Source organism: Chiloscyllium plagiosum, unplaced genomic scaffold (assembly GCF_037043375.1).
Source record: "Chiloscyllium plagiosum isolate Xiang-an unplaced genomic scaffold, Cpla_swu_hap1 HiC_scaffold_23, whole genome shotgun sequence".
In the NCBI taxonomy this organism is placed as follows: Eukaryota; Metazoa; Chordata; class Chondrichthyes; order Orectolobiformes; family Hemiscylliidae; genus Chiloscyllium; species Chiloscyllium plagiosum.
Genome location: NW_028270161.1, coordinates 61,936,700 through 61,956,174, shown reverse-complemented (window position 1 = coordinate 61,956,174; position 19,475 = coordinate 61,936,700). Strand labels below are relative to the sequence as shown.

The window sequence follows — 19,475 nt, the reverse complement described above, 5'->3', positions numbered from 1 at the left end:
GACCTGATGGCCTACATCCAGAGTGTTGATGAAGGTGGCTGTTGAGATACGCAACGCTGTTGATTATATTTTGTACGGTATTTCAGTAGAAGGTAAGCAATTTATAGTTGCAGTCGAATAAAAAAATCTGTCAGATTGTGTCAGGAGCTGACTGTATTCTTGTTAGTTTCTTGATAGTGTTCTATAATCTCAAGCTAACAGGGCAATACAGATCAGGAAGGTGATAATAATCTGCAAAGTCTATTCCATACCTGTGTTTTACCTCCTGTGCTTTCTTGAACAGCAGTTCGAGACAGAGCTGTGCTTCCTGCAAAACCACGAAATGCTCCACAAAACATATTACTGACTCCAAAAGCCACTAATTCCTGTACAGAAATCAAGAAATATTTGCGCATAGTTTACAATTTTATAAATTATTCTGCACTTTCCATCTCCACACATTTGGGCCAACATTTATTGCCCATTTCCAGTTGCCCTTGAGAAAGTGATGTGAGCTGCCTTCTTAAATCACTGAAATCTACTTGGCGTGGTAGGTGTTAGGGAATGGTGTTAGGGAATTCCATAGTTTTGACCCAGTGACACTGAAGGAACAATGGTATATTTCCAAGATGATGTGCGACTTGCAGATAAAGGGGGTGGTTTCATTTATATCTGCTGCCCCTTGACCTTGTAAATAGAACAGAATTGGAAGGTGCTGTCTAAAGGTGAATTGCTGCAATACATCTTGTTTTTGTGATAGAGAGAGTGAATGTAGAAGGTGTCCGGGGGGTGCTAATCAAACCAGCTGCTTTGAATAGGATGGTGTTGATGGCATTTGTCAAATAATTATAGGCAAAAGTGTGAACCAGAACAAGCAGCACTGGTTGAAGTTGTTTCTCAGGAGCAGAAGATCATATTTATATCTTCTTCCATCGAACAACATCCTTGCTGTGATGTTAACTATCATCAGTTTAAATACACTTGGCAGAGTTGCACAGCATGGATTATTGCATTTTTTTGCTTCTCACAAGGGAAAGTATGTAACAAAAACAGAACTTGCTAGAAAAGCTCAGCAGGTCTGGCAGCATCTGTGGAGAGAAATCAGGGTTAACATTTCACATCTGGTGACCCTTCTGGATCAGATGGTACTTGAACCCTGAACTCTTGGTTAAGGGGTAGGGACACTATTACCATGCCACAACAGGGCCCTCTCTGTACATCCAAGTTGGTGCAGTATTGAAATTCCTACATCTGTCATCAGTCAGAAACCATTGGTATGAAATTAACTTTCCCCCGTACACGTTCATCTCACATGAAAACACTTAGATTACATGTTACTGAAATCTGATTATATTATAAAGGATTATATTATAGCATAGGAATTTATCTTGAGTACCCTCTCTGAACCTGAAAATGTAATTTTATGTGGTGAAATGTCAAATTTCTTCATTTCAATCAGGGATCTAATTTTTTTCAAAAAGCTTCAACTTCCACATTAATCATATCCACACATCTCAATCACTTATTTCAATCTCTGTAAAATACTTGGATACATTAAAAATTCATTTTCAGTGCAGGGTAGACATTGAATTCTGATGAAATATTAATTGTGTTCCTTTCTCCACAGATGCAGCCAGATCTGCTGAATAACTCCAGAACTTTCTGTTTTCATTTTCCACATGGAACTTCCTGTTTTCTGTCTGTGGTAACATTTCAGTGGGATTGGCTGCTTACTCTAATGATGCTATCACTGTTGCTGGATGTCTGGAAATCATCTTGATTTGGTACTAGATTTAAACTAAGGCCAGTAAAGGGAAATCCATGCCACCTTGACTTTTGTTGGCAGCTTCTCTGAGGGCAGCAAAGAGTTAAAGGTGCCCACAGTACAAGGCCTGCAGTGGTTTAAGATGACAACTCACCATCAGAATGTCAAGGGCAGTTAGGGGTGGATGCCCACAACCCTTGAGTAAACAAAACAAAACCTACAAGATTTTCACATGTATGAATAGACTCTGAAACCAGCTGTCTGTTTCTAAGGACCAATGATGATGACCACTGACAATTTCACTGATTCCATTTATATCAAGATTCAGTCCTAATCTGAAGAACTCTCAGTAGCATAACCCTCTGAATATCTTTGAAGCATCCCTCCCTTTCCCAGTGCTCCAATCCCCAACACAACCCTTCCTAAAACTCCTCAGCACTGCTCTCCATCCACATTCCTCCTCTCCTGAGCTTCCTCTACCTGCCCCTTTTTACCTCTTCATCCACGGAGGCCTTCACAACGCTGCTCCCCTCATTCCCTTCCCAAAAACCAACCCAGTCTCATATCTTCACACCTCAATCCTCTTAGATGCTCCCCTCCCATTCCCCTCACACAGACAACTGCACTTTCACCTCTCAGTCATGCACTTCCTCTCCCATTTCCCCCACCCCTATACTGTCTGCTCTCCCAATTCCCTCCACTCCCACACCCTATCTCTCCTATCTCCCACATTGTCTCTTCTCCCAGTCCCTCCTTTTCCATTCCTTCGTGTCTAATTCTCTCCTCTCCCACAATCCCTATTGAACCATACTTCACCTTAAAACACTTCCTTTCTCTAAATTCATTTTGTGCAATTTACACAATAATCCTCATTCCTCACCTGATTCCCATCAAGAACATAATCGTGTTTGATGGCATAGACCTTGGCCACAGAAAATGCAACAGCAAAACCAACAATCGCAATCGAGAAAGCATCACCAACACTCTGTTGTAAGACACCCATATTGGGAGTGAGAGGACTCTGATAGCTGAAACAAACAGACAGTAATTTGACCATTCTTTGTTACTCTTAACACTGAAGCTTACTTAAAATCTGACAGCCTACAATTCTAATTAAAAATGGAAGGAACAAAATTATGGGCCAGACTAACTGTGGTGGTGGAGATGTTATTAGAAAGAATTTTGAGAAACAAAATATGTCTACATTTTGAGATTCACAGACTATCAGGCATAGTCAGGATGAATTTCCAAAAGGAAGGTCAGTCTTGCTCAAACATTTTGAGGAAGTAAGCAGAAGTGTTGTTGAGAGTAATGCATTTGGTGTGGTCTCCGTGGACTTTGGCAAGGTATTTGATCAGTCCCTCATGGCAGAAAATTAAAGATTCCATGAGATCAAAGGCAAAATAATACAATGGTATCAAAATTGGCTGAGGAGCAGGAAGTAAAGTGTGATGGCAAGGCAAGGGAACACATGATGAATAGTAGGACCCTGGGAAGCACTGAGGATCAGAGGGACTTTGATGGGCATGTCCAGTGATTCTTTAAGGACAGATGAATAAGTGGTTAAGAAGGCATATGGGATACTTGCCTTTATTAGTCAAGGCACATAGCTTAAGAGCAGGGAGAATAAGCCAGAACTGTATAAAAGATTTGTGAGGTCACAGCTAGAGTATTGAGTACAGCTCTGGAATTCACATTATAGCACCAGAGAGGTACAGAGGAGATTTACCAGGATGTTGCCTGGATTATGAAGAGAGACTGGGTAGACTTGGGTTGTTTTTGTTAGAGCAGAGGAGATTGAGAGGGCACATGATTGAGGTGTATAAAATGATGAGGGGTATAGATCGGATAAGAGAGGAAGAAACCTTTCTCCTTTATGGAGGGATCAATGACCAGGGGGCACAGATTTAAGGTAAGGGGAAAAAGATTTCAAGGAAGTGTGAGGAAAATATTTTCACTCAGAGGTGGGAATCTGGAACTCACTGCCTGTGAAAATGGTGGAGGTGAAGTATTTAGATATGCACTTGCAATGCCAATGCATTCAGGGCTATGGAGCAACTACTGGAAAATAGCTAGGTGGTTGTTTTTGACTGGTGCAGAAGTGATGGGCTGAAGGGCCTTTTCCTGCGCTGCTGTTCTCTGAGTCTAAGGTAGAGGGTTGTTTCTGTGGATGGAAGTCTGTTTCCAGTGTGGTTCTGCAGGGGTCAGTGCTGTTTGTGCTTAATAATTTGGATGTAATGTCAGGGTTTAATCAACAAATTCACAAATGGCACAAATATTGCCAGGGTGGAAAATTGTAAGAAGTAAAGCTGTAATCTGCAAGAAGATGTCAACAGACTGGTCAGATGGACAAAGGAGGGCAAATGGAATTCACAAGACAGCTAATATGTCAAAAGAGTACACCAGGAGTAAAGAACCATGGAAAGTACTGAGGATCAGAGGGGTCTTGTGCATATCCACCATCCCTGAAAGTAATAGGGCATGTAGATATAGTGGTTAATATGTAGGATATGTCTTTTTAGCAGAAGCATATTACACAAGAGCAAGGAGGTAATGTTTGAACTGGTTAAGTTACAACTGGATTACCATATTATAGGAAGGATGTGATTACATTGGAGATGTACCAAGGTGCTATATGGGCTGGACAATGTGAAATATAAGGAAGAATTGGAAAGGCTGGGGTTGCTTTCCTTGGATAAATGTATGTTAAGATGGAGCCTAATCGATGCATATAAGACTTTGAGGTGTATTGATAGGGTGATAGGAAGGCACTTTTTCCATCAATATAGGGGTCAATAACCAAGTGTTGTCAATTTAAGGTAAGAGACCGTAAGAATATAAGACATAGGAGCAGAATTAGGCTATTTGGATCATTGAGTCTGTCCCATCACTTGATCATGGCTGATACATTTCTCAACCTCATTCTCCTGCCTTCGCTCTGTAACCCTTGATCCCCTTACTAATCAAGAATGGAGTGGCATGGTGGCTCAGTGGCTAGCACTGCTATCTCACAGCACCAGGGTCCCAGGTTCAATTCCAGCCTTGGGTGACTATCTGTGTGGAGTTTGCATGTTGTCAGTGTGGGTTTCCTCCCACAGTCTAAAGATGGGCAGGTGAATTCGCCATGCCAAATTGCCCATAGTGCTAGGTACATCATTCAGAGGGAAATGGGTCTGGGTGGGTTACTCTTCAGAGGGTCGGTGTGAACTGGCTGGGCTAAAGGTTCTGTTCCCACACTGTAGGGAATCTAATCTAAAACCAACTTATCTCTATCTAAAATGCGCTCATTAACTTTTTGACTGGTGCAGAACTGAAGGGCCGAAGGGCCTTTTCCTGCGCTGTTGTTCTTTGACTGTGGTAGAGGGTTGTGGATGGAAGTCTGTTACCAGTGTGGAAACTAACTATTCTAATCCCATTTTCCAGTTATTGCTCCATAACCTTGAATGCCTTGACATTGCAAGTACATATCTAAATACTCCATAGCCTTGTGTGACATTGAGTTCCACAGATTAACCACTCTCTGGCTGAAGAAGTTCCTCCTAGCCTCAGTCCTAAAGGGTCATCCTTTCATTCTGAGGCTGTGGCCTCAGATCCTAATCTTTCCCATTATTGGAAACATCTTCTCCACATCCACTGTACCAAGGCCTCACTGTATTGTGTAAGTTTAATTAGATCCACCCCACAACCTTCTATCCTTATCCTTCTTTTGGGCGGTGCAGTAACAAGCACTGCTCCTCATAGCACCAGGGACCCGGGTTTGATTCCACCCTTGGGTAACCGTCTGTGTGGAATGCGCACGTTCTCCCCATGTCTGCGTGGATTTCCTCAGGTGCTCCAGTTTCCTGCCACAGTCCAATGTTGTGCAGGATAGGTGGATTGGCCATGGGAAATGCAGGTTTATAGCGAGGGGGTGGTCTAGGTGGGATGCTCTGCAGATGGTTAGTGTGATTTGGTGAGCCAAATGGCCTGCTTCCACACTGTAGGGATTCTCTGAAAGTCCACTGAGTACTTCTCGCTTGACAAGCCCTTCATCCACAAACCTTCTTGCAAACCTTCTCTGAACCCTCTTCAATGCCAGCACATCCTTCCTTAGATTTAGGGCACAGTAGAAGGCCGAGGAGAGAGTGAGTAGAATCCTTTTCACTGAGAGGGTTGTGGGAATCTAGAACACAGTGCCCAAAGGAGTGGCTGAGTGAGAAACTTTTAATTCACTTGTGTTGTCAAAGTCTCAAGGATTGTGGGACAAAAGCTGGAAAATAGGATTCACATTTTGAATTATTCTGGGATATCGGTGTCACTGGCATTTATTGTCTATCCCTGGTTGTCTTGAAGAATGGGCTAGTGAGCAATGTAATCAGATCTTTGTTGATCAGCATAGGCACAATGGGCGAAGTAACCTCCTTCTTAGCTGTAAACATTTGAGTCAATAGGTTACACATGAGTTATCTGCCCACAGTGATAGCCTGTTTCCCAGGGAGACGGAAAATCACCTCAACATGTTTCAAGAGTGTCAGATAGTGCTGCTGCCCTGGGAGCACCCAATACCACCTTCACACACCCCCAACCCGGGTGACAGAGGAGAGAAAGAGAGAATATTAACCAAGTTCTTGATCACTGCATCAGTGATAGAAACAAGGTGAATCAGAGTAGGAGATAGCATGGACAGAACATAAGCACTAATATAGAGTAGTTGGACTGAATGGCCTGCTTTGTGAGATTAATTCCATATACTGTTTGAGGTGAAAACCTCGAGAAAACCACAAAAGCCTGCAGTCTTAATGACACTCTAAAAGGTCTGGGTTCAATCTGAGTTCTGATCATAGATGACAAAGAGGATATTACAAACAAATCACTAACCCACTTGTTAAGTTTCCAATAATGTCAACATCGTATTTTTCATTGAAGTTGAAAGCATACGAGACCCCAGTTGCGATAATTGTCTACAAAGAAATGAGGAAAAGCAATCAAATCTACTTTACTTTTCTAGTTTCATACATTTAGCATTTGGTATATGCTTAACAAATTACACAGACACGCAAAATAGGAGCAGAGGGAGACTATTTGGCTTCTCAATCCTGCATTACCTTTCACAAAGATCACAGTAAAATACAGCATTTGTTTTGAATTATAGTCATAGATAGAGTCGTAGAGATGCATAGTACAGAAACAGACATTTCTGTCCAACTCATCCATGCCAACCATACATCCTAAACCGATCTAGTCCCATTTGTCAGCATTTGGACCATATCCCTCCAAACCCAAGTTATTTGCGTACTCATCCAGATGCCTTTTAAATGTTGTTATTGTACTAGCCTCCACAACCTCCTCTGGCAGTATAATACTTTAGTCACCATGTATTGCAGGAAGAGTTTTTAACAAAAAGAGATCATTTCACAAACAGATTCTAGGTCTGGACATCTTTTACAGCAGTCCCCATTGAATGGAACAGACATAGATAGAGGTCAAACATGAATCAACTGTGGAGATCAAAGGTGTGTCAGCTATGATATCTATTCAATACTGCCTGAATTAACAGATATTTGAAACTAATAAGACATTTTGACTGGAGATTTCCAATATGCAGAACACAACCTGACAGCTGTGAGAATTTGGTGATTTGAGTGTAATGCTTTTGAGGTGGGGAATATTTTTCTTCTCTATCTATAGCAAGTCTTCCTCTCTTTATTTTTTTGCCAACACAGCAATCAACATCAAATTGTATCTGCGAGATTGCAAAGAGAGATTATTAGGATAAACCTATTTATTTTGAGTTGAAATTTGTCACCTACAGTCAGAATGAGATAACTACATCAGGAAATGTGGAGCAAACATTACATATTTTATCAATGCTGAATGAATCAATGTGAATGTAATGTCAGTATTACCAATCCCAAGAGTTGTAAAATAATTAATCATGGTTAATTAATAGACTTATGTTTTATATCATATAACTTCTTATAAATCAGTTACAATTAACCATATTCACTTGTGAACTGCGACATCTTTGCATAAATCCACTTGAGCCTCTTATAGTGCAAAATGAATGATCCTGATCATTACAACTTCAATGGGAATTGATTGCTCCCTACTCACCATTATAACCACTGAGGCAATAGTGAAGAGTGCAAAATAAGAGGATATAATGCCAGAGTTACAAAGAAAAATAAAAATGACTCAAAGGCAGGAACTAACAATATTCAATATAAATTTATTTACAGTAAAGATAGTTTCCAGGCCTAGGTATTAAAAGTATAATGCAAGAAAATCTATTGATCTTATGAAAACACTGAATTTAGGAATTGTCCTTCTGGATTAGGAACTTGTCAACATTGTTCAACTATTTGGGAAATGTTGAGAGATAAACTAGAAAATTATAAGCTGCTTAGTTTGTTCTGAGTACTTTGAATGAATATGAAGCAATAAGAGAGACCACATGGACTGCAAACTTTGTTGAACCTTTTGAGAAGGTCACAAATGTGGAATTTAAGCCCATGCATTTATTTATAGAGCCTTCCAAAAGTTTCAAGAGGTTTCATTGGAAGACCTACAGAGAGGCCAGAGCACCGTGGGTAAAAGAGGGGTGCTGGAGAGACTGGAGGAGTCACTGCAATATTAAAAGGGTAATTCTGTGATTAGGTGAAAAGATGGTCAACAAAAATGAGAGTGCATTGGATAGGGAATTATTACATAGGTGAGAGTCAGAGAAAAAGGTGAATGTATACAAAATGACTAAAAGTATATTTCAGTTCCGATTCTAGCATCGGCAGTAACTTGCTCCTATACGGGGCTCTGTACAGGACTGTCACAGTTTTTATAAATGAAGTAATAGGCAGCATGGTGGCTCAGTGGTTAGCACTGCTGCCTCACAGCACCAGGGACCCGGGTTTGATTCCAGTCTCGAGCAACTGTCTGTGTGGAGTTTGCACGTTCTCCCCGTGTCTGCGTGGGTTTCCTCCGGGTGCTCCGGTTTCCTCCCATAGTCCAAAGGTGTGCAGGTCAGGTGAATTGGCCATGCTAAATTGCCCGTAGTGTTAGGTGCCTTAGTCAGAGGGAAGTCGATCTGGTGGGTTACTCTTCGGAGGGTTGGTGTGGACATGTTGGGCCAAAGGGCCTGTTTCCACACTGTAGGGAATCTAATCTAATCTAATCTAATAGGGAGCTGTATGACACCAAGATGGGCAACCGAGAAAATAGTATCAGTGGGATCAGAAAGTTGCAAAACAACATTGATAGAATCAGTGAGTGAGAATAGCCATGGTCACCCACAGGTGCCAGAGAAATAGATTTGGCATTTTCTAAATGGCAAGAAACTGGGTACTCTGTAGCACAGAAACCTTAAAGGTCTTTGTCCAGAAATTACTAAAAAGTAATAGGCAGGTCAAAAAACTCACTGAAAAATTACTAATTCAATTTTGCTTTTTATCCCAAAGGACATGGAATGCAAAGTTTCATTCAAGCTGTACAGAGTTCAACTTGAACCCACCCAGAATGCAGCATTCAAGATTGGACAATGGATCTTAAGAGAGGGTGCAGCACACATTCACCAAAATAATACTGGAATTACACCCTTGAGTATAAAGTTCAGGGATGGTTCAGTTGAAATATTTAAGATGATTAAGTGATGATGTCATAAAACGCCTCCTCTTGCCAAAATCGCTGGGTGTCAGTTGAAAAGGGCAGTGGCTTGATTCTTGTTAAACAGGAATTGTGAGGTTTGCAGAATAAATGAAAGGAAATGGAATTAAGACACAGGTCAGCCGTGATCATATTGAATATGGAACAGGCTCAAAGGGGCCGAATGGCCTCCTCCTTTTCTCATGCTCCTATGGAAGTCAAAGGTCCCTTTCTCAATATGTCTGTATGGAGATTGAATGATCTCTACTCACCATTATAACTTCAATGGGAATAGGTACAGGCAGTTTTGACTTGAATCGATCATTTATTTCTTTCACAATAAATACAACAACCATGATGATAAGTGAAATGATGACATCTGGGACGTTTGTTTCAGTGATATGATTGAAAATATATTCCAGTGTCTAAAATAGTGCAGAACACATAGATTAATCATCATATTCATTACAGTATATTAATATAAATATAATTTGCACTTATTGACTTCCCCTTTGCTTAAATAATACAAAGCAGATAGTCTATATTTAGAGTATAATTAAGTATAAATATAATAATGATCAGGTGCACAAGTTGCTGAAAGTAGCCTTTTGTGTGGACTTACGTAAATCACAGAAAGTGGCCCATTAAACCCCGGAACATTCAACTGCAGGACAAATTTGAGCTGAGAAATAAGGACATGAATGGCAGCAGCTGTGGTGAAGCCTGAGATCATTGGATCCGACAGGTAAATGACAATGAAACCAACTTGCAGTAATCCAAGAGCCAACTGGAAATACAAAACATTCTTGGTGACTGTTAAGAATAGTTACTTTTTGAATGAGTTTTTTTTAATACCTAAAAAGACACAAACCTGAAAAATCCCAGCAAGTAGAGTGACAGATGAAGCAACCCAAACCTGTCTGTCTTCTATACTCATATCAGCAGGGAATAGAGTACTGTTCACTGCTGTATTACCATCAGTCACCAGTCTGTTCACCACTGTGCCCACCATCAAACTCAACACTGGAAAGGGACCTGGTGAAAACAAGAAATATTCAAGGTAGGAGCATGTTTTACAAATTTACAATTTCAATCATTCAATAATAAATAACTCTTAAGATTTGAAATTCTCACCAACTGATAAATGTTTTGATGTTCCCAGAACACAGTACGTCAAGACAGGGAAGAATGCTGAATATAGACCATAGCCAGCAGGGACATTCACCAGCAGAGCAAAAGCCAGCCCTGCAAAAATACACAGAGAAATGGTACAGTACAGGCCGGATATTACATCTGCATGACTGTTAATAACATTTCCTCACTGAAGAAACTTATGGTTGCTTCTCAATGATCCCCATTGCTGCTTAAATAGATATTTACATTACATTCTAAAGTTTATCATGATTATAGTTACCACTTCTGATTTTTTTGGTAGTTGTAATGATCAATTTTTAAAGATGGGCAAATCTGATGTGGAATTGCAATGAATCACTGAGACATTGAATGCTTGGATAAAACTCTGTTAGATGGATTTCAATTTAAATCCATGTCAGGGCATCTACTTTGATCCCAGCAAGAAAACCATTTCAAGAGGAAAACCACTCTGCATACTGTATGAGGAGTGAATGCTGATTGGATGGCAAGTGGGCACTGATTGGTAAAGACTTCAACCACGAATTCACTTATCCCCCTAACAGGATGCTGACTAATAATAAATAATAACGAACAAAATATGTATTTTTCATGAATACTCAATACTCACATGCTATACTACCAAACTACTATTTGTTATTTAAATACTGAAAGTCAAGGAAGAGTTGGCACCTAAAGAGATTTTGGGTTGGATTTTTGTCGAGTAGTCAGGAAGGTTGAGTCAGGAAAGCTCCTAACCCAGCAAATGTGTCTCCTCTAAGAAGCTCCCAACAGCCATCCCTTTGTTTTAGGCAAGCAGCAGGAGCAATCAGGACATGACGAGTGGAACTGGGACTTGGGAAATGGAATCAGAACACGGGAGAGTGAGTCAGGCACAAGCATTGGGGGTCAGACTCTTGTTGCTGGAGGCAGAGTCTGAAGGATGGAGTTGAGAACCAGGCTGTCAAACAGAGGTCAATCTATTTTAGATCTGGTAGTATGTAATAAGGCAGGTTTAACAAATGATCTCAGTGCAGAAGATCCCCTCAGGAACAATGACCATAATAGGGTAGTAATGAGTTGGAGATGCCGGTGTTGGACTGGGATGTACAAAGTTAAAAATCACACAACACCAGGTTATAGTCCAACAGGTTTAATTGGAAGCACACTAGCTTTCGGAGCGTCGCTCCTTCATCAGGTGATAGTGGAGGGCTCAATCCTAAGACACAGAGCTGGGATTTAGAATAACAGGATAGAATTTAGAATTCAGCTTGTGAGTGAGAAACTTAGGCCAAAAACAATGGTGATAAACATAAGAAGGATCATTACAAAGAAATGAGGTTAGAACTGGTTGGAGTGGACCTGGAAAGAAGATTATCCAAAAAGATGATTAGTAAACAATGGCAGATGTTTAAGATACTCACAGTGTCTTACTCACAGTGAGTAAGACAGACTATAGGAAAGGTTGAATCAGGGACGTTATGGATCATATCAAATTAGAAGAAGAAACATGCAAAGTGGCAAATATTAGTGGTAAAGCAAAGGAATGGAAACATTTAAAAACCATTGAAAAAGGGAAAATACTCTTTGAGGTTAAAATAGCAAGTAAAGTTAAAATAGGACAATCAAAGATTCCCTAAATATATAAAATGGAAGAGGGAGGGTAACGTCAACATAGGCCCTTTAGAGAATGAGGCTGTGGAAATAATAATGGGGAACCAATAGAGACAGGGGGGCTGAATAAATACTTTGCATCAGTCTTCAAATTAGAAGATAATAACAACATTCCAAAATTACTAAATAATCAAAGATGTAACAGGAGAAAGAAATGAATACAATATCTATCACTTGCAAAATAGTGCTAGAGAAACTGATGGGGAAGAGTCAATACACCCCCTGGATCTGATGGAATGCATACTAGGATTTTAAAGGAAGTAACTACAAAGATAGATTAACTGGTGTTAATCTTCCAGGAATCCTTAGATTGGAGAAAAATCCCAGAGAATTGGAAAATTGCCCTTGTAACACCCTTATTCAAAAAGGGGAGACTGAAACCAGATGATTATAGGTCAGTTTGTTTAATATCTATCATGAAAAAATTTTAGACTCTGCCATAAAGAATGTAATGGAAATACGTAATCTACTGGAAAAGCGCAGCAGGTCAGGCAGCATCCAAGGAGCAGAAGAATCGACGTTTCGGGCTTGAGCCCTTCTTCAGGAAAACCCTGATTTCCTGAAGAAGGGCTCATGCCTGAAACGTCGATTCTCCTGCTCCTTGGATGCTGCCTGACCTGCTGCGCTTTTCCAGCAACACATTTTCAGCTCTGATCTCCAGCATCTTCAGTCCTCACTTTCTCCTAAATACATAACCTAATCAAGCAGAGTCAGCATGAGATTTTGAATGGAAAATCATCCCTGACAAATTTATTATTAAGGGGGTAACAAGCAGGAGAGATAAAGGGGAAGGAGTGGATGTCATATATTTGGATTTTCAGAAAGCATTTAATAAGGTATCACACATTAGGCTATGTAATACAAGAGTCAATGGTGTTAAGGGTAATTTTTGGCATTAATAGAGGATTTGGCTAACTTGTAGAAGATAGAGAATTGAGATCAGGGAGATTTTCAGGATGGCAACTGTAGTGATTGACAGGTGACCTCATCAAATATGAGTTCCCTGATTAAGGCTGTTAATTTGGTTCAAACAGGGAACCCTGGCTAACAGATAAGAATAAGAGTGTCAGAAATTCTGTTCACTCTGAGAGCTTACTCTGAGGGTGCTGGGTCAGTGTCAAGGACTCTCCACGTGTAAATAAAGGGTGACTTGGTGACAGGATACTGGCCTCTGTGGAGTTATTTCAGCAACTTGTAACTAATAGAGTACCACAAGGATCAGTACTGGGGCTATAATAGTTTACAATATATTGTAATGTCTTCGATGAGGAAAGTGAATGTACTGTTGGCAAGTTTGTGGATGACACAAAAATAGGTGGAAGGCAATTGGTGGCTCTCTGGGTCTGCAGTGGGATATAAGTAGGTGAGTAGATAAAAACTTGGCAAATGAAATATAATATGAGGAAGTGTGAGGCTATATCCTTTCACAGGAAAAATAGAGGAACTCAATATTATTTAAATGGAGAAAGACTCCAGATAGCTACGGAACAGAGATATTTGGGAATCTATCCACATAAATTACAAAAGATATTCAAGATGAGCAAGTAGTAGGGATGGCAAGTGGCAGGTTTTATTTCAAAGAGAATAGAATATAAAATTAGCGAGATTATTGCTAATATTATAAAAGGTACTAATCAAGCCACAGTTGAAATACTAAGAACAGTTCCTTATCTAAGGACAGATACACTGGCATTGGAGATAGTGCAGAGAAGGTTCAATTGGCTGGAGGTACTGTCTTATGAGGAGTGGTTGAGTAGATTGGGATGAGGTGAGCCAAATAGATCAAAAGACAGTGGGGGAACATTTAAGGGACAGTGATCATCATATCATAAGGTTTAGGATGTTGGTGGAAAAGAACATTAAACAATCTAAAGTAAGAATAATCAACTGGGGGAAAACTGAAGCAACAATAGAGTCAGGTTGGATGTACTCGAGCCAAAGACTAGTGAGGAAAGCTGTATCTAAAGAATGAGCTATGTATAAAGAAGAGATTATTTGGATACAGTTAAGATGTACTCTTTGAAAGTGTAAAAGCAAATCTACAGATGCCTAGATGAAAAAAAGCTAAAGGTTAAAAAAGTGGTGCTAATAAAAAGTGTGCTTATAATAGGCATTGGGTAGAAAATACAAATGAGGACCCGACTGAATACAAAATGACTAGGGTAGGAATAGGTCCAGTCAAGGATAGTAGTGGGAAGTTGCGTGTGGAGGCGGAAGAGATTGGGGAGACACTGAATGAATACTTTTCTTCAGTATTTACTCAGGAACAGGGCATTGTCGTCGATGTGAATACTGAGTCACAAATAAGTAGAATGGATGGCTTTGAGGTATGTAGAGAAGAGGTGTTGGAAATCCTGGAAAAGGTGAAAATAGATAAGTCCCCTGGGCCTGATGGCATTTATCCTAGGATTCTCTGGGAAGCAAGGGAGGAGATTGCAGAGCCATTGGCCTTGATTTTTATGTCCTCTTTGTCTACTGGAGTAGTGCCAGAAGACTGGAGGATAGCAAATGTGGTTCCCTTGTTCAAAAAGGGGAGTAGGGATAACCCTAGTAACTATAGGCCGGTGAGTCTCACTTCTGTTGTGGGCAAAGTCTTAGAGAGAATTGTAAGGGATAGGATTTATGCACATCTGGATAGGAATAATGTGATCAAGGATATTCAGCATGGTTTTGTGAAGGGCAGGTCGTGCCTCACAAACCTTATTGAATTCTTTGAAAAGGTGACGAAGGAGGTTGATGAGGGGAAAGCGGTAGATGTGGTATATATGGATTTTAGTAAGGCGTTTGATAAGGTTCCCCATGGTAGGCTACTGCAGAAAATACAGAGATATGGCATTGAGGGAGAGTTGGAGGTTTGGATTAGGAATTGGCTGGATGGAAGAAGACAGAGGGTAGTAGTTGATGGCAAAGTTTCTTCATGGAGTGCCGTCACTAGCGGTGTTCCGCAAGGATCTGTTTTGGGACCATTGCTGTTTGTCATTTTTATAAATGACCTGGAAGAGGGGTTAGAAGGTTGGGTGAGCAAGTTTGCGGATGATACGAAAGTCGGAGGAGTTGTTGACAGTGAGGAAGGATGTGGCAGGTTACAGCAGGATATAGAGAAGCTGCAGAGCTGGGCAGAAAGGTGGCAAATGGAATTCAATGTAGCTAAGTGTGAGGTGATTCACTTTGGGAAGAATAACAAAAAGATGGGGTACTGGGCTAATGGTCGGATACTTGGTAGTGTGGATGAGCAGAGGGATCTTGGTGTCCATGTACACAGATCTCTGAAAGTTGCCACCCAGGTAAATAGTGCGGTGAGGAAGGCATATGGCGTACTGGCTTTTATTGATAGAGGAATTGAGTTCCGGAGTCCTGAGGTCATGATGCAGTTGTATAAGACTCTGGTGCGGCCGCATCTTGAATATTGTGTGCAGTTTTGGTCGCCATACTATAGGAAGGATGTGGAGGCACTGGAACGGGTGCAGAGGAGGTTTACCAGGATGTTGCCTGGTATGGAAGGAAGATCGTATGAGGAAAGACTGAGACACTTGGGGCTGTTTTCATTAGAGAAAAGAAGGTTTAGGGGTGACTTGATTGAGGTGTACAAGATGATTAGGGGGTTAGATAGGGTTGACAGTGTGAACCTTTTCCCGCGTATGGAGTCGGGTATTACAAGGGGGCATAGCTTTAAATTAAGGGGGGGTAGATATAGGACTGAAGTTAGGGGTAGGTTCTTCACTCAGCGAGTCGTAAGTTCATGGAATGCCCTGTCAGTAGCAGTGGTGGACTCTCCCTCTTTATGGGCATTTAAGCGGGCATTGGATAGGTATATGGAGGATAGTGGGTTAGTATAGGTTAGGTGGGCTTGGATCGGCGCAACATCGAGGGCCAAAGGGCCTGTACTGCGCTGTATTCTTCTATAAAATGCTGAGAAGGAAGTGAAGAAACAAGATAAATAAAGTCTGAAGATTGGAGTTTTAGAAATCAACAAGCAATGACCAAAAAAATTTATAAAATGGCAAATTAAGAACATGACAGAAAACTAGTCAGGACCATGAGAATTATTTTTTAGAATTTTTACTCTTGTTAGGGTTGCAAGCAATTTTACAAGACTGTAAAACTTTGAAGGTCAGATAAAGCCTTTAGATGCAGAAACAGATTAATTGGTCATGAAAAAAAAGTGTTTCGGAAAATTTAAAGAAGTAAAAGTCACAAACACCAAAGAACATTCAGCCCACATCTTAGAATTCCAAAAGAGAGAGCTGAAGAGGCACTGGATACATTGATTATGATTGCCAAAAATGCCCTCGATTCTGCAGTGGTAGCAGCAAATAGGAGGTTAGTAAATGTAACTCTGCCATTCAGCAAGGAAGGAGAGATAAAACAGAGAATTACAGACCAGTTCGTCTGATGTCAGTCTGATTCGGAAAAAGTTACGAAAGGTTAATGGGGTCAATTAAGAACAACGGGGGTCAGGTTTGGGCTGATGGTTTGCGATTTTCATTTGATGGAATTGGATTTGTGTTGTGTTTGACATGGTAAGGTTGTGTTTGGGTTAATGGGGTGAGTTTCTAGTTAATTTGGAGGGAGGTTGTTGGGTTTAAAATGGGTTTAAAGTATATGAAGCTGGGGTGACATTGGCGAATGTAGGTTTGATGAGGGTGGTGATCTTATTGATGGAAGTGTGGTATGTTTAATGGGGTTGAGATAGGACTGATTTGGGTGTGGTGTGGTTGATGGGATTGAGGGTGTGGTTGGTTTTAGAGATAGGTTTTGATTTGGCTGGGATGTGTTTGATGGTGTTGGAGTGGAATGATGGGGCAGCACAGGCTTGATGGAGGTGGGATTGTGATTCATGGGGGTGAGTGTAGGTTTGATGGGGTGCAAGTCCAGTTAATGAGGTTAGGGACATGATTGACAGGGTTGGTGGTGTGGTTGATGAAGTGAGAGAGTGGTTGATGAGGTGAGGGAGTGGTTGATCAGGTGAGAATGTGGTTGCTTGGGTGAGGGAGTGCTTGATGGGGTGAGAATGTGGTTGATAAGGTGAGGGAGTGGTTGATGGTGCAAGGGTTGGTTGATGGGGTGAGAATGTGGTTGCTGGGGTGAGAGAGTGGCTAACGGGGGTTGGGTTTGTTGAGGTTGATAGTCCAGTTAATGGGGTGGGGTGTGTTTAATGGATTGAGTATTGGTTCGATGGGATTGGGTTTGGGTTGATTGGATTGGTGATGAGTTTGATGGGCATGTGTGGGGTGGATGGTATTGAGGATCCAGTTGATAGGGTTGAAGATGTGTTTGATGGGGTTGATTGTCCAATTGATGAGCACCAGTTTAGTGTTGATGTCTTGTGTGTGGTGGATTTGAACCAATGGGAATGGTTTAAAGTGAATGACGTCATACTTGGGTATATTGGGTCGGGCTGCCTCTCATGTCTGTCTAGATGTGCGTTTAAATCAAAGTATTATTAGTACTAAAATTCTTGGAATGGAGCAGAATTCCATTTGTTTATTTTAACACATGTTGTTTACAAACAGCTCAAGCTGCAAGGAAGACAAGGAGTCGGTAAAGACAAATGCCATCCTACCATTTATTTCTATCACATCTTAACTTCATCTGTGTACCTCCTCCATATCTTTCATATGCTTCACTGACAAAAATCAATCAGATTTAAAGTCATCCTCCACCCTCGACAACCTTTCCAGAAGCAAATTCCCAATTCTCACTCCCCTTTCTGTGAAGCAATGCTTCCTGACGTCACCCCTGAACAACCATCCTGGTGCTCATTTTACAATTCTCATTTTACAATCCTGTTCACTTGTTCTAAGAAGATGAGGAATTCCATAAACCACCCAATTTACATAACAAGCATTCTATCTAAACTGCTGTTGACAAAGATACCTGATGCATGAACAACAAATATTTAGGTTTATAAAGTTCTTCTAACATGCTAAAACATTGCAAGTTGCTCCACACAACATGATACCAATTCATATCATGAAATTATCAAACAGACAATTATTGGACAAAGAGGTGGTTTTAAAAAGAAAGACAGAAGGAAAGATTTGAAGAGGAAATTCTGGAACATATGACCAAGCACACTGTAACATTAAAAATTGGAACATATGTGGTGGTCAAATTGGAGAATATTAATGCCTCAGAAAGTTGAAGAGCTGGAGGAGGTAACAGAGACAGAGAGGGGAACAACCATGAAGTGGTTTTAATTTAAACTTTAAGAGCAATATATGTCAGGGAGCACAGATGTGAATGGGACTTGGATCAAGTTAAGATATGGGCACTTGAATTTTAGATTCAGTTCTGATTTACAGAGGGTAGAATGTAGGATCCCAACCTGGAGTCAAAGCTGAAGTTAAGTAGATAAAGGTGAGGGTGTCAGCAGTTAATGAGTTGAAGTATAGCACAGTCAGATGAGAGCTGGAAATAGGTAGTTTTGATGATGCAGAAGTTACTGGTTGCTGGTTCAGCCTAAGGTCAGTTAACATGCTACGGTCATGAACAGTCTCAGATAGGGGCCAGGGAGGAGGCACAAAGGCAGTGGCAAGGGAACAGAGCATGTAATGTGAACTCAGGTGATGACTCTGTTCTTCTCAATATTTTGTTGAAAGAAATTGTGATGGCCTCCAATATTGGAGGCGGAATAAGCAGTATGAGAAATCAGAGACAGTGTAATACCCCCACTCATTGTCACACTCACATCACCGTCACAATGTCAACAACTGCTTCCCTCTGTGCTATGTTTTTTTCCATGAACAACCCTAATTACAGGCTGGTTAAAGCCAACTCAGGAAGTTTCATATCAGGATAAATTTATGAGTGTCATCCATTGTTTGATGTTTTTGCATGAGACAAGATGATCTTTGAAACATTGATATTGCAGAGATAGGGCAAAGAACAATTTCTGCATCCTCGAAGGCCATCAACAATCAGTTTATGATAGAACTAAAACCAACAAATTGTTGACAGGTACTTTAACTCTTTATCATCACCTGTTTGAATTTGGCTGCAAATATGGAATTTTTAGTTTAACATTCCAAGCAATTGTTTTTTTCACTTGACTAAATCATGTGGGGCTGATTTGCCCCTGGTAGTACCTTGCAAGACACTCACAAGTCCAGTGCTAACACCAGACACAAGATCACTGGGAAGCCATTCTTTCACATTATATCCTGGCAGCCAAGATGCAATGGGAAGGAACGTGTAAAAGATCCTCTTTGCCTTTGCAGTCGAACACCTGGAAGAGAGACAACCTTTTAGACAACCAAGAAATGAATTGTGCCATATTACTCTGCATATCGCCAGTGACATAATCAAAACC

General features: G+C 40.7%; 1 protein-coding gene across 1 annotated transcript in view; it reads right to left on the bottom strand.

Annotated features, from left to right (window-relative positions):
- The window catches only part of LOC122563779 (chloride anion exchanger-like), an 81,368-nt gene that overhangs the window by 53,776 nt on the left and 8,117 nt on the right, over positions 1 to 19,475 (bottom strand). The window contains exons 3-10 of the mRNA XM_043718003.2: positions 19,252 to 19,391; positions 10,493 to 10,603; positions 10,230 to 10,393; positions 9,981 to 10,145; positions 9,631 to 9,783; positions 6,602 to 6,684; positions 2,625 to 2,772; positions 252 to 365 (exon numbers count right to left, since the gene is read on the bottom strand). Of these exons, the coding sequence (XP_043573938.1) occupies positions 252 to 365; positions 2,625 to 2,772; positions 6,602 to 6,684; positions 9,631 to 9,783; positions 9,981 to 10,145; positions 10,230 to 10,393; positions 10,493 to 10,603; positions 19,252 to 19,391 (1,078 nt within the window). The remainder of the gene's footprint in view (positions 1 to 251; positions 366 to 2,624; positions 2,773 to 6,601; positions 6,685 to 9,630; positions 9,784 to 9,980; positions 10,146 to 10,229; positions 10,394 to 10,492; positions 10,604 to 19,251; positions 19,392 to 19,475) is intronic.